Here is a 15979-nt window from a genome sequence, read left to right on the forward strand (position 1 = left end):
TCTCCACCTTCCATCTCTTCTGTGTTCTATTGTTTCTGTGTCCACTGGCTCCCAGTGGCAATGCATAACTGAATGGCAAAGTGGGAAACGTCTTTCTTAATGAGCATTTGAATTCAGGTTCGTCGAGAGCGCAGTTTTTGTGTGTCTCGACACCTCGCATTGTTGTGGTTTCTCTCCAGGGGCACTGGATGAAGAGGAAAGTGAATGAATGTGGAGAGCACGCAGAACCATTATGGCTCTGTGTGTCATTAATCAGTAGCTGATGAGAGGCCGTTTGAGGGAGAGATGGAGCCTATTACTGCTATGGCACTCTCAGGACTGTGCGCGAGGCTCTTTTAGGCTGCCTATTTTGCGGTCAACAATACACCAGGTACAAACACGGTAAACAACACTCGAAAGGAAATCATTATTCCAGCCCAACAGAAAAAAAAAATACAACAAATTCTGCAAAGGGATCATTACTTTTCTATGTTATCAAGCTGAAAAGAGGAGAACGTTTGGAACTTTACTTGTTCCACGCATATTTTTTTTCCCTCCTCGTTTTCCTTTCCCTCCTACACGTCCTCAGCATCTGCTTCTCCACCCTCCAGATTGAATCTTCTATTCTCTCAGAGCTCTGTGTTTTTTCCTATATGTTCTACACTCTATTCCCTCCTTCTCCATCTCTGTCTCTTCTTCTCTGAGCGTTGTTTCCTTTCTGGTAGTCTGTGTGAGGAACTTGGTAGGAGGGCGACATGAAGCGCACTCGCTTGTGAGTCAGCGAGAGTTGAGAGAATTGAACGAACTGACTCTCCCAATACTTTAGAGAGAGATGGAGGGAAGGGAGCAGTAGCCAAGTCCTCGACGTTACATTCCCCCTTGTTATATGTTCCACTTTTGCACAGCGGGCTGCTGAATGGATTGCAGTACACAGAGGCTATTACAGTGAAGCATCCTGGCTGTAGGGGAGAAATCTAAGAGGATAGTTTGAGGTTTTATGTGTGGCTGAGTGGGGTGGGTAATGAGGTGAGAGTCCCTTCTAGCCAGAGGTTAGCAGTGGTTACGAGGGCAGGTAAACATACCAGCTGCTTCTGACTGCCTGGCCTCAAGGCCACGGTGACACTGGTGGAGGAAGCGAGAGTGGGGTTGGGAGGGTGGAGAGCAGAAAAAGCAGGCCAGGAAGATGGATGGGAAGCCTAAAGGCATCGTGAGGCAAACTAGGTGGCTGGATATTCTCAGATTGCAACATTTACTGTAAGTTACAGTATATTCTCAGGCTTGATGGGTTCCCTTCCAGGCGTCTGTTTCCATCACAGCTGTTGCTTATGTCCCTTTCTCTTTGTAATATATAATATTATGTAATGTAAGAGGTAGTTAATATCCTGGTTGCGGTCGCATTCAGGAAACGCACATTTTTGTGTGTCACATTTAATAAAAATGCAGGAAACCTGCAGCTGTTTATTTAGAGCTCTCGATTGTCTCACTTTCAGGAATATTTGGACTTTTTTTTTTTTTTTTTTGTCAAATATGTTTATTTGCTTCCTTGCTGCAAATTAAACATCAGGATCAAACAGATTTCAAGAATCCGTGCCAAGCATGGAGCTGCAGGGACAGGATGTGATGTGCTTAGCTTAGCGTAGAAAGGGGAGAATTAACTTGAACAGTCCTCCTACTAGAAAAACCGGTAGGACATATAACATGCTCAAGCTGTGCCAGTCACTACAAATGTTAGTTTGTTTTGATTTTTCATGCCACGCTGAAGCATTTCTCAAAGTCTCATCATCAGGTGTTGAACAGAAGTGTCGGTCAGTATGTGTAGGCGACTGTGTTTATTAGTTAACGAAGAATAAATGTAAATGAGCCACAGCCTTCCAGACTAATTTGCATCTGTTGTCCCTGGTTTTTAAATTAAAATTGGATTTCTTGTTTTAATGGTATTTGTTTTCTTAGTTATCTTTTTAAAGTGGCCATACAGGTGTGTGTACACCACCCCTTTATTGCTCAAATATGTTGTCACAGTGTTGCCACTGGACGAGGGTAAAGATTGGCCTCAGTTACATAAACTCACCACTGTTGTGGTCTCATAGGCAGATATGTATGTGGATGTATACGAGTAGTTGCTTTACCCTCTTCATCTGGTGCCCCTGATCGCTCATTAAAGTGGCAGGTATCACTATGGTTTACTACCAAAAAAAAAAAAAAAAGCCTCTGACTGTTTCTAAAAGTACTTTTGTAGCATTTTTCTTTTGTGCCACCTAGCGCTGTTCATAGTAATTAGTAAGTCTTCAGAGGTGTAATCAGATTCTTTTTTTAACCTTCAGACGGAGATGATTTCATGCCTCCTCCGGTCTTTATGCTAATCGCTACCCAGCTCTACAAGTAACACGCAGACATGACAGTGGTATTGATCTACTCATCTTAACATCAGCCAGAAAGCAAAAACTGATTAAACCGTTCCTTTAAAGTGAATATCAGAAGGCCAGTTTAGTGATTATGGTCACTTGTGTTCCTTTTTGTTGTATAAATGTATCTTTTTCCTCTTCTGATGTGATGCAGAATGTAAATTCTGAGATGCAATCTGAGTTACAGCAGATATCATGATATCATTATAATTGCGCTGCAAAACTTCTAATGAAAGTGCAAGCGCTAAAACTAATGGTATGTTAAATATCCAACATGTAGAATTTTAATAGGGCCACTTTGTTTTTGAGACAGTAGTGTAATGTATCATAATTGCTTTAATGTGTTGGATTTTTGAGAGTGCTAAAATCTACAAAATTATGTGCTCCCATCGACGTAATGGCAAACTGACCTGTGCTTTTAGAGCACTTGTTACTCTTCTGTTAAGTATCTGCTTGCTGTTTCCAGCTCTACCTTTTACCTCCCACCTTTTCTGTGTGTATATGTGTATGAGCGAGAGAGAGAGAGAGCGCGAGCGTGTGTGTGCAGGAGAAACGGTGTGTTTGTAGTACAACATATCATTCATGTTCTGAGTGGACAGCAACATTTGGCTAATGCAGCCCCGCTTTCTCTGCTGGCTGGAGTCGACCACCTCGGTGCCAGCGCAAAGTGGACTGTAAATATTGACGGGGAGATGGCAAGAGGAGAGCGGCGACCTTGTCAGGAAGAGAAGCAAGGAAGGAGAGGCAGAGGGAATGATTGAGGCACGGGAAGAAAGCGAGGGGGGTGGAGAGAGAGGGAGCGACAGAAAGAAGAGATGGAGATGCCTTCTCCCAAGGCAACCGAGTGTGCTTTGATGCACTGTGGCAGGGAACACACTGTGTCCCCAGAGAGGGAGAGCAGCATCTCTCTCACACACAAAACACACACACACACACACACACCATGCAGAGTTATCACATTAACCACGACACAGCTTTTTAAAATGTCAAAATGCACAGGCACACTTGGAAGACGCTTACACATACACACAAACGCAACATGGACACTTAATGTACATCAGTGACGTGAATTTAATCCTCAGACAGTCTAAATGCGCAAGGTTGAGCTCTGGGAATCACAGTAGATTAGAAATGACCAGCATTACTGATTTGCCCAATCCAAAAACCCCTGGCAACAGCATCGCAGACACGCACGCACGCACAGACACGCACACACATAAAATTCAGTCAGCGTTTCCTTCAGTCAAATCAGTAAAGTCTGTCCTCCCTGAGCCATTCGGCTGGTTGTGTTGTCCGAACAAGCACAATCAATTTGATGTGATTTGTTTTGTGTTGAAATGAGTTGTAATGGCATCATGAGTGCAGTGAATAGCAAATGACAGTGATGGTGATTGTGGTGGTGGGTGTAGTAGGTCTTCAACTGCTGGGAAATTCATGTCAGAGGTAGCTGCAACACTCAACACTGTAGCACTTGCGTTGATTGTGAATAATTTAAGTGCGTGTGTGCAGGTCTAAGTGGGTGTGCGCGTTTGTGTGTGTGTGTGTGTTCAGGCCTGCAGCTCATGTATGTGCCCTTTTAGCATAGCCACTAGCTGTACTTTATTCTCCACCTTTGTTGTTTCACCTCTTTGCCTCATTCTGCTCCTGCCCCTCCTCCTCCTCTTCTTGTCTTCATCTCCCTCCATTCTGCAGTTATCTGTGCACCTGATCGTTAGGTTACTGTATTACCAAGTGTATACACAGATCAGGCTGAATGAATGCCCGATAGATGGATAGGGTGTGTGTTTTACCAAGTTACCCCAGAATCTAAAGGGTAGGATTTCACTTTTCTCTTAGTGAGCAATGAGATTACATGCACTGTTCTTTATCTTAATCTCTTTCAGAGGCCATCCATTCATTCCGTCCTAATCTCATCTCCAGGCTCTCTGCTCTGACCGTGGTAGCCTTGTGTTTTTCTATGCCTGCTGGGACTATAGCCCTGTCTCTCATCTGAGTTCAAAAGGGTCGAATTTCAGCCGATACCCGTTTGTCTCATTACGCTGAAACTTTGCATTAAGGGCAAGCTTTTTCCTGAAACTTAAGTTTCCACTGACATCTTAAAAACAACAAAGGCGAACTCACAGAAAAGAGAATTCTAAATCAAATGTTTTCTCCTTCAAAGGCATTAATGGTGGCGCGGTGATCAAACGCTGAGAATTTATATAGTTAAATAGACATTTTTCACTTTGCTAAAAAAGCATGCTGCTGTTTGACTTGAAATATTGGAGAGGGTAAAAGCAGGGGGAAGATGATGCACAGTGAAAATTCACAAGCGGGACAATCCCGCAGCATTACTGCCACATGGCCAAGGCTACGTCAAGCTGAGCCAACAGGCAGCCTCGGGCTTTGGATATTTTGGTCAACTGTCCCTTTTTTGTTTCTTGTTTTTAAAGGCAAGCCAGCCCATTAGGAATGAATCTGATCATTAGCTACACTAGGATTGTTTTTTTGTAGTGACAAATCTGTTAAGCCAAGACCAACCGTATTTTTATCTGAATCTTTTCTTCAGTGGATATGAAGGATTTCAAGGTTGGTTAGCAGGCATTCAGTGAAGTAAAACTTGTGTAGGTGTGTGTTTGGTGTGCCTGTGTTGCACCGATTCGCTGAACAGGTCAGGGAGGGTAATAAAAACAGGCTTATCTCTACTCGTTAGGCACAGGAGATAAGAGATGCAGAGGGAGACGCTGCAGATTTGTGCTGTCGTAATACAGGGCCAGACGAGCGAATCCCAAATTGCGCCGCCAATGGAGCAGGATGACAGGAAAGGGGGGATGATGGGAGTGAAGGATGGATGGAAGGAGAGGAGGCATAGATAAATGCAACAAAAGCCCAGCCTGTGTGGGGAAGTGGAGGATAGGCCAGCATGTTAACCTTAATCCCTTCAGGGAGAGGCGTAAACACACAGGAAGAGAGAACAAGGGATTGAGTGGAAAAGAGAGGGATGTGAGATCTTTGTCTTCCTGCTCTCCCCTTTATCCCCTCTGTGTGTGATCAGCCAGTTGCAGGCAGCAGCCGGGAAATCCCTCTGTACTTATCTGAAGCCAGCCTCTTAATCACAGCCCTCATCTCACTTGGCTCTTCCTGCTCCCTCTTTCTCTTTTCCTTTTTATTCCCCTCTCCTCACCTTCTCACTGTCATTCTCCCAATACTCCACTTTTTGGACTGCGCCATCTCTCCTTGACTCATCTCTCACCGAATCCTCTTTTGCTGACTACTCGCTCCACATTTCGGCTTTCCAGACAGTGACTCACTTGGACTAAGTTTTTAAGGAGAGCTGATCTGCCTCCCGAATTTTTTTTGTCGCACACACTCCAAAGCATTTTGAAATGGAAATAAGAAAAGAACAAAGGTGGAACTGAAAAAAATCAAATCTAGCCACTAGCTGCAGAGCTGCAGCTGGGATTCATCCATGCATCCTAAAGCTCAAGAGATTCTGGTGGTATTTTCAACTTGCTGAAGTAGGTCTGCAGTAATTTCAGGCAGCTCCAGCGAACCATCCAGCCACATCTCCTCTTCCGTCACTCCTACTCCTCCCCCTCCTCCCGTGTGCCCAGTGGGAGAGTGGTGGTCTATGGTTGAGTGGCTGGCCAGGCAGGCATGTGTGAGCAATGGAGGGCTCACATATAGGAAAGGGATAGATGTCTATACGACTGGATGGTCCCTGAATTGATCCGCTCACAGGAATGGAGCTGACCTTTAACTGAGTTTGCACTGTGGACCATCATCTCCTTCAACAAAACAAACAAAAAAACACACCACATGGTGTGTTGGATGAGCTCTTCTCTGCCTCGGGGCTGCTCTCCACTCAAATTAATTTGATCATATTTTGTGCGCGCTGGGTTTTTGTGTCTAATTTTATTTTAAAATATGTATGTTGATGTGTTTTTGTGTACGTGTGTGATGTTTGTTTGGAAAGAAAAGCGAGGGGGGTCCCAAAGGGCACATGGCAGACCAGCATCTCACTGTAAATACATCATCCTGAGTGACAAGAATGCAACACAGGATGTCAACTGTTTCTTAAAACAATGCCTTGTGTCGGTACATTTTTTGTGTGCATGGGCGTGCGCCTTATTTGTGTGGGTAATAGCTCGTCTGGTTGGATGTCCTTGGCGAAGAACTGCACAGATTTAAACAGGGCCAGCAGAAGTACAGTGTATACGTGCACACACACACTCTCTCGCTGTCTCTGTCTGCAATATTTCATTAGCGCAAGACATGGCTGGTGTCCAGGGCCGACACAGAGGGCACGCTCTCAAGTCAACTCATTCACACACAAACACTGCACCTCAATCCTTACAATTGGCCTTTTCCTGCAGCTTTTTCGCCTCCATCTAAGGTTATCTGAAAGGAAGGAACAGGCTCCTACCTGAAACCTGCTGAGTAAAAATGGCATTGGTGGGATAATGACGCCTGTGAGATAAGGCAAAGCAGAAAGAGGCGGCTCTATAGCGGTTTGAAGGAAGGGGGAAAAAAATATCCCAGGAGCCAAAAATGTAGAGGGAGGTGTGACAAAAAACAGATACGGCGGTGGAATGAGGAAAGACTAACACAAAATACTGGGGAGATGAGGCAGGTTTCAGGTTTTAAATGAAAGAGTCTGTGCTTTGGTGTTACAGAGACACAGCACCACCATGTGGCAGTTTGTATGCACTGCATCGAGGTGATTTTATGCGATTAGCTGAGATGTTTCCTGCAAAGATGTCAGCTGCAGCAGCTGAACCCTGGTAAGACCTGAATGCCTGCCAGTATGCCACATCCAGTCCCCATCTGTGTTGTCTGAGATTTCATCAAGGCTCCCTCGTCTTTTTATTGTTCTGCGCAAATCATTTTTCCTTTCCCATTAAATGAGAAATATTCCCACTGACTTTGAAAGTGTCACAGTAAAATGTTCCCCTTCTCCTTTGTTCAGCCCTCATAAAATAAAAAAAATTGAAGTAATTATTTAGCATTGTTAATTTTACTGGTATAAAATCTGTTATATGGCTGAGCTAAAGCAAAAGTATGTTTTACAAGCTTGGGACACTTTTAAGATTCAGAGTATTGCATGAATAATTAGGTTTAATTTCCCGCAGCCTGCCCTAAATTGTCTCTCCAGCAATAGTAGCTCATTGTTCTTTTCTCCTTATTACAGAAGAACCCTTGTTTTGTGTGAATTTGAGTAATAAATACAAAAATTGAAATGTATATTTCTTTTCAGTGCATTTTAAGGTACAGGGATGAATAGACTTCTTAATGCTTGTAGGGAATGAAACCATGTGTGAGCACCGTGGCAGTTTGTGTCCCCTCCAGAAGGAGAACAACTACTTTAGATGCATTGAGGGCACCACATGTTGGTTTTGCTCCCAAGATGTGAGGAGTAGGAGTCTTTGCTCCAGAAGTAATTACAAACAATAGAAAACTTTGTACCCAGCAGAATAAATCCAAACAACATAATTAACTGATTTTATTTATTATTTCTTTAGAACCCGTTCGTTTCATCTTTAAAGGGCTTCCTGCACTTACTGATTGCTGTGCTTTCGATACTGCAGGTCCAGCGCTCATATTTAATTTGACACTGTAACGTATGCTATCTGTTTAAAAAAGAAAAACACGGCAAAAGCAGGACTGCAAACTGTGTCGATGGCACGCTGATTTATTTCTTTTAATAAATGACAGCCTTTATTAAATGTTCACCACAATTAAAGAGTATTAAGAGGGAGGAAACCCAAAGAACGTGTGGGGTCAGTGATTTTTAAGATGATGAGCTCAGCTGTGTAATGAATAACAGGACGAGACATGATTATCAGGTCACATTTGTACGCGTGAAAGAATGGGGAATTATTTGAGGAGGTATTCAAAGTAGACTATTGTTAGAAGTGAATCGTAATTAGAGGGCTAACAACGTTCAATCATGACCCTTCCAATTATTAAGACCAGAGTTTGTTCTCATCAAATGAGCTTCAGATCCTCTTTGCCCTTTACCACCTCCTCATTAGCATAATCCCCTGGGAATGCGAGGGATAATGAGCTGGGCTGCACCTTCAGTAAACACGCACTGCGTGTGCGCACTTCGTGCTTCATGCTCAGCGTGGTCATGGTTCATTAGAGGAACCGCTGCACGACTCTGCTGGTTCGACTTAATCAACCATGTGACTCGACACTCTAATCAAGACCCCGTCTGTACTTTACAGTGTTACACCTAGACACAGACACACACGCGTCTCTAAACTCTTCTTCACTGATTAGTCTCTCCGTCTTTTTTTTTAATTATAAAGCAACTCTTAGTGATCGTGTTGACAATGTGAAATAACTTCATTTATCTTACTTACAGCCTTGTAGTACACGAGTTCTAATTAATGTTAATGTTGTTAAGTCAGTTGTTCCCAAACTGAGAGGTGGGACTCGTTGAAAACAAATAGGAGGAGAAATATTGGAGTGGGGGGAGCGCACAGATCATTGCACAAAAATATTTCTCCTGGCTTTTTTTTTTTTTAAAGTTTATTTATTTGTCAGGGACCATGAACAAAAACATTAATCTCAGAGGAGAAGGGATGTATTGTACCAGATTTAGCTACCAGCTAATTTCCATCTGCAAGTCTCTAAGTCTCCAGGCAGGTAGACACGATGCTAAATCTGAAATACAAATCATATCCAAGGTACTAGATACAAATAGCGTGATATGATAGAGCATCCGCACGCAGCTCAACAACCCCCTGGCCCTACTCCAATCCCACAAACACACATCATAAAACACTCACACATATATCCAACACCCAGACTAACCCATCAGTGTACATGCATATTATAACAATCAGGCTGCTATAGAGGTTTTAAAAACGCTTCATCTAATCAATGTTGACTCATTGACGTTTGTTCTCAGTGTTGAATAAATTACAGGGTCACTGACTTTACTATTCCCGCAGCTCTTAGCTGCTTCCCATAGCTGATGCCTTCTTATCACATCTATTTATTGGCTCTGAGCAGCTGCAAGATAGCAAGTAAGAACACCAGGAGGTTACCAATCCCAGAAACAGAACAACACCAGTTTAATGATAATTGCTGGTTTTTCTTTTTTCTGTTTGAAATGAAAGAGAACAAGTCATTCAGTCTAAAACACCCCTTAACCTCCATGTTTCCATATTTGGACGCATCCTCCTGCGGTAGGCGATAACCTCTTAAGTTAGTCTAGAAGCTTAAATAAGAGTTTTATGATAGTTCAGGTTTGGGAAGGTTTAGATCTTTTTTTCTTTGCTCCCATCATGATTTCTATGGCTGCTCATGTGCTTTGTTACTTTAGCATAAACACATGTTGTGCTGAGACACTTGTTTTAATATTTCAGAACATTTTGAAAAATAAAAGTCAACTCTGGGTCATTAAAAAAATCTTTCTTGTTGTAGTTGTAGTAACAGCAGTCTCAAAATAAAATATGAGCGCTACAGGTGCTGAGTGGTTGATTTTTAATTTTTTTTCTGTGAGATTGTGCGCCCTCAAAGTATGAGAAGGGCAAGACCAATTAATCTGTTTTTGCTGTGCACTGAAATTTGAGTGAGAGATCAAAAGAAGCATTTGAGGAGAGGGATCAGACTTTCAGCTTTTATTCTCTGATATTTACATCTAGAAATGCTAAATAGCACATTTTGCATCAAATCACCCAGTTTTTCAAATGATCCTAAGTATTGGAACAGAATGTTGTTATCTAAACTAATCTCAAAAATACTCGACATTTGGTTGTAGTTCTTCTGCTCACAACAACTGCATCAAGCCTACAACCCACAGATATTGGTTATGCCTTTCAAGGGGATCTTTCAGTAGTGCAGTAGTTGTCTGTCTTGGAGTGTTTCATCTTTTATTCTTGTCTTCAGGGTGTGAGATATGTATTCAGTTGGTTTTAAGATCTGGTGATTGCCTGGTCCAGTCTTAAACCTTTAATTTGTTAGCCCTAATGAAGTCTTGAGCTGAGGTGGCAGCGTGTTTTGGATCACTGTCGTGCTGCAAAATATAGTTTCTCCCGATTCATTTGGATGCATTTCTCTGTAAACTACCAGACAAAATGACAAATGTAAACTTCTACATTTATTCTGCTGCTACCATCATCAATACAAATGACTGAGCCTCTTCCGGAGGCTGTCGCATTTAATGATGGTGGAAAAAGACCCCAGATGGAGACTCGTGAATATGCAGGGATTTTATGAATCCAACTCTTTATTGAAGGCAATCTGAATCCAAACGGAAACTCGGGAACATAAGGAAAACACTGGAAACTAGGGAACTACAGAAATCACAATGCTAGGCTACGGGGAACTGTTGGAAAACAAGGACCAGAGAAAAAAAAGGTAAAAGAAACAGGTGACATGACAAAAGGCTACAGAGAGGAATGGGTTATAAACACACACGAGGGCGCTAAACACAGATGGCAAAGGCTACCAAAATAAAATGAGGAAATAGCTAAATAGGTGAACAGCAGGCAAAATATGGGTAACAGTAAGGAAGCAGGGAGGAACATAAACTCAGTATCAACTGTAACAAAAGCACAATTAAAATAAACTGGGAGCACCAACCACTTCTAAACTGAAAACAAATAAAGAAATGACAAAACTCAACATGTTGGGTAAACGGCCATAATAGAAGCGAGCCCATGGTACAACTTCCACCATGCTTCTCAGACGAGCCTGTATGTATGAGCAGATCCCTTCGTTCTCCATACTTTGACCTTTCCATCGCTTTGGTAGAGGTTAATCTTTGTCTCATCGGTCCGTAGAAGCTTTGTTGCAGAATTATTGTGACTCATCTCTGTACCTTCTTTATAAATTCCAGTCTTGCTTTCAGCTTTCTTTAATCTTGATGAGTGGTTTGCATTGCTGTTCTCAGAGTCTCCTTCACACAGTAGACTGTGATATTTCCATCCCTGCTCGGTGGAGGTCATTCACAATGTTATGGACTGAGTGGAGTGTTTTTCTGCCATTAGTTGTTGTTTTTCCTTGAATTACCAGTTTTCTCAGCTCCAGAATGTCCAACTTGACTGGCTTTACTGTTCCAGTACTTTTTTTGTGAGGTGGTGGGGTGCTTTTTTTTTTTTTTTTTTTTTTTTTTTGCGTTTGTGCTATGTTAAGCTATCCAGTTGCTTTCAGTGACTTAATATTTATTCAAAAATAATGGAGTGGTAATCTAACACAAAGCTAAAGATTTACTCCTCGTTTTTCTCTTGTAAAATTCTCTCCATTTTTACCTGTTTTGTTCTGTTTACAAGTTATTTAAAGGGGCAGTGAGCCTGCATATCACACCTATCTATATTATTTTGGACAGTCTGGAAAATATCAGCGATAAAAATGTCTGCCTTCTCTTGAATATAATGGAAATAAATGGCACTTACCTTGCAGTACTCAAATTTGAAAAACTCAGCTGCCGTGTCTCTTCACAAATCATGACCTGCAGTTTCATGCAGGAACTATTTTTATTGGCTCAAACCCCTTTAACCTCATCACTGCAGAATAAAACACTCATCTAGTCATTAGGAGAGGTTCGTGTTCATCACAGCGTGACAAGATGTAAACATTGATGCTGTCTGCCCCTCTACAACTGGGCTGTAATGCTAGTTTGCTGCACACTTTTGATCGGGGGGTGTAGACTAGAGGTAGAAAATAGTTCGTGCATAAAAAAGACCACAAAAAGATTCTTTAAGTAAATGCTGCTGATTTCTGGAAAGAGACACTGCTGCTGAATTTCACTAGGAGCAATTTGTGGACCCCATAACAAAGTGGTTTTATTTTATTTTTATGTATTTTTTTAAGAGTAGAAAGGTTTTTGGTTTTTTGGGGTTTTTTTTTTTTTTTTTTTACACACAAGTGGGCAATTAGTAAAACCAAAAAAGATGCTAGATGGATAAATAGGAATATAGTCTACTGGGAAAAATGTGTAAATTTGATTTGGGGGTGAACTCTCAATCTCTGGTGCAACTGTTAGAAGGCGGCATTATTGAAAGAAAGAGGGCGTTCATGCCATCTGTAGTCTGGTCTAATCGTATTTGACATATTAATAATATTTTTCCAGAGACCCGTCTTCCAGAGAGGGGGCCTACTACAGGGATCATCATTGGAGCCATCGTAGGGGTCATTATACTCATAGCCATCATTGGAACTGTCATTGCCCTGTACCGCAAACGCAAAGCCAAAGTACTTGGAGAGTAAGTATCTGCGTGAGTGACTGAGTTTCACTTCAGTTCACTGTTGCTGATTTAAATGAGTGTTTGCTCTTTTTTTGTTATTTGCAAATGATTCCATTAGATGAAATGCCATGCAGCGTGTCTCATGCTTTTGTGAGTCATTAAATGTGCGAACTGTGTATTTTTGTGCAGCCGTCCACCAAAGCACAAGCCCCCTCCCCCCAAGAAGACATTTAATTCCACCAACTCTGCTAGCATGGTGAGTCGCTAATTGAGAAGTCCTTGGAAGGACAAAAGTATCACTATCCTCACATCTGTCAGGTCACTCAGCACATATCACAACTAACAGTTTTGTTCTCGTGCCGTATAATGATTGTTTAATTGTGTGTCGACAGCTGCTGAACTCAAGCAATGCCCCAGTGGTCCAAAACGACAGTTACCGGTACTCCACCCAGACTCCAGAGCCAGTCACGGTAAGGATGCATGCTGAGTAGAGATGTGGACATGGCACTTAAATGCATATTTTTCGAGATCCTATCAAAACCGAATCTCATCAAACTCCTCTTTTTTCCAGCATCTGTTTTTGTTTTGTTTTGGGGTTTTTTTTACCAAATGTTCAGGGCCATTTTAGATAATTGGCTACATAAATCCCAGTTTGATCTCCGGAGCAGTAAAACAAACACGTACATTCTTTAACACGGTTGCAGTAAAACCACTGCATTTGAAAAGCAGATGATAAACAGCCTGAGATGTCCCAAGAAAAATATGTGCAATGTATTTGGCGTACTCAGTCACTGCATGCGCATTAAACTTTACAACAGTTAAACAACAATAGGATTGCAATTATTCCACTTTGAAATAGTACAAACATGATTTTATTCTGCAGATTAACTGCATTATTATAGCTCAGCCTTCCACACAGTCGATTAAACAAGCGGTAAAATCATCAACGGATACAAAAATTATATAAATATTAATAAATCAATAATTATTTTATTTTAAAAATATCATTTATTGTCATTTCACAAAATTAGTACATTTATTTTTGGTATTTCAAATATATTTTGGTTATTTTGCCCTTTTGTAAAACCGTTATCTGGCACAAGATTCAATTTAAATTCTTGTGCAGCTCCGATAATTAATCTGTAATAGTTGACAGAGCTGTGCATGAACAGCCAGTTTAATTAGCTGATTTTATTTCTGTTTAAATATTCTGACTTCCTGGGCTCCCCACCCCACCCTTCCTACCCTTGCTTTGTTCTTGCTTCCTTGTGTGCCACCCTAAAATTCCTGGAAATGCCCCTGATACTTGTGATAAGCTTTTGGTCCCCAGTTATTATTAACTAGAAGACTAAAGGTGAACCGTTTGCTATGCTGGTTTTGAGTGCCATAAAAACCTGTTCTTATTGTCGTTGCTGGTGATGGTCTTATTGCTGATACTATCTGAATCTAACTTCATGTTTCATCTTTTTTAGAAGGTGGTGATAGAAACCTCCTATTTCGCTAAAACAAATGAATAATTGGTAAAAATTTTGTAATTCCTAATTGTATGATATGCTTACCTTTCCTTGTTGTTGGCAGGACCTGGATAACTACCAAGATGAGGATGGCGATCATGACATTGGTGGTTCAGACAACAGAATGCATTACGTGTCCGGTGCCCCCTCTGGCTGGGATGATCCAGGGAATAATGAGGTCCCTCCTCCTTACCTGCACGTAGACGTTGACTACCAGGACTACCACCCCGTCCCCAATATCGGCCGTGGTGAAAGCTTCGTGTCGTCTGCCATGATTGTGTGAGGGCTGTCGAAAGCCACAGAAAGATGCTGATGTGTGTAAATATGAGCGTATGCGAATGATTGAATGAATGAATTCATATTTCTGTAGGTACGTGGGAATGTGAACATTTGATGCTTTAATTCTGAATTTTCAGGTTACAGGTAGTCTTTATTGGGAAGCAATCACGTCCAGCCTCATGTTACTGGTTGAAAAACGTCCATCAACTTGAGCTAGCAAGACACAAACTGTGTGCACAGCTGTAGAGCACAGCTGCAGGAATGTAATGAGATTTTTATTCTTAAACTGTTGATAAAACAAACACTGTTATTGTTGATGTTTTTTTTTTTTCATATTCAGCTTATGAACACTGTTAGATGAAAGAAGCATGGAGCAGATGTTGACACTGAATCTGTTTGCATTGCTGTCATACATATTTTACTGAGGCGGCTTGGTTAGAAGAAGCACAGTATGTGGGTTTTTACGCGATACCTCTGTTTAGTCTTATGTCTCATGTTGTTGGTTTCAGTCTCAATAAAACAGGCGCCCCGCGGAGAAGCAATTAGCAGCAGTTAATCAGGTGGTGCTTAGAAGAGACCAGCAGACCGTGACGACATTAGGCTTTAAACAGCAGTCAGCGGGGTTTACTGCTGCTGCAACACTCTATATTTTGATTTAAATATTTTCTTTTTACAGACTTATTACTTTTCTTTCCTTTTTTTTGTGCATCTGGATTTTGCCTTTCTTTTGCAGATGTAATGTCGTTCATCTCCATTGGAAGCAAACAGAGTGATCCTTCCTTTTCTTTCTTTTTTTTTTTTAAGTGGATCCATCCATCCATATTTAAAGCCATAGTTTTTCTAAGCACTGCAGTGCACAGGTGCAATATGAGGGGTATTTCTTACTAAAAGATAAAGACCCAAAAGGCGTTTTGTAGCTATTTTTATTAGTTATAGCATCATAATTTAAACTAGCATGCTGAATTTGGTTGAGGTCAAATCTGGATTATGTCTATGAAATATGAAGTAGTTCTCTCTAGTGGAGGATTAAATTATGGAGTTCAAAAAGAGGTTTGCACAGAGCCTGTTTGTATTCTCGTATCGCCGTCCATTATCAGGCTCAAGGGTTAAAAAGGTCAGTTGTGCTTAGTCAGAAGATGTCTCTTTGTGTTGGTGCCAACCAGGGGTTTATTTTATTTAACCGACTTTTGTGAAAGTACTTTCTGAAATAACGTTGGCTTAAATCTGTTTTACTCCTTTTTGTATTGTATTATCGCGGTCACTGTGACTGTTTTTCCACTGAATAAAGATGTAAACTGTGATCTTATTAAAAACCATAAATTTGACTTTGTGCTGTTGGTCTTCATTGCAAACAATTCATTCTATTGCCCTCAGTTGTTATTCCTCCATTTCGCCAGATGGGAGCAGTGTGGACTGAAAATCCCTGAGTGTTTAGCACAGCAGAGGGAGTCTTGATTACCACCTGCTAATGTGTAATGCAAATAATACAAATATTGTATTGGGGAGTGCTTCAACTTTGATTGAATACTGTCATTTTGTAGCATTTGAGTGAATGATGGGTGGAGTGTGGGGCAAACTGAAGCTGCAATACCAGCAGATTTCCATTTAAGGACTGCAGCAAGCT

The 15979-nt window shown here is 41.4% G+C and overlaps 1 protein-coding gene across 2 annotated transcripts in view; it reads left to right on the top strand.

Annotated features, from left to right (window-relative positions):
• LOC116323773 (nectin-2-like) overlaps positions 1–15680 on the top strand; it is an 84736-nt gene extending 69056 nt beyond the window's left edge. Inside the window, exons 7-11 of one of the 2 annotated variants that reach the window (XM_031744214.2) lie at positions 12448–12580; positions 12752–12818; positions 12955–13032; positions 14141–14390; positions 14493–15680. In XM_031744214.2, coding sequence (XP_031600074.1) covers positions 12448–12580; positions 12752–12818; positions 12955–13032; positions 14141–14359 — 497 coding nt within the window. In that variant the 3' untranslated portion in view covers positions 14360–14390; positions 14493–15680. Of the gene's footprint in view, positions 1–12447; positions 12581–12751; positions 12819–12954; positions 13033–14140 lie in introns of both variants that reach the window. The other variant, XM_031744212.2, reaches the window with a different exon arrangement.
• The last annotated feature ends 299 nt before the right edge of the window (positions 15681–15979 follow it).

This window comes from Oreochromis aureus, linkage group 11, assembly GCF_013358895.1.
Source record: "Oreochromis aureus strain Israel breed Guangdong linkage group 11, ZZ_aureus, whole genome shotgun sequence".
Classification (NCBI taxonomy): domain Eukaryota; kingdom Metazoa; phylum Chordata; class Actinopteri; order Cichliformes; family Cichlidae; genus Oreochromis; species Oreochromis aureus.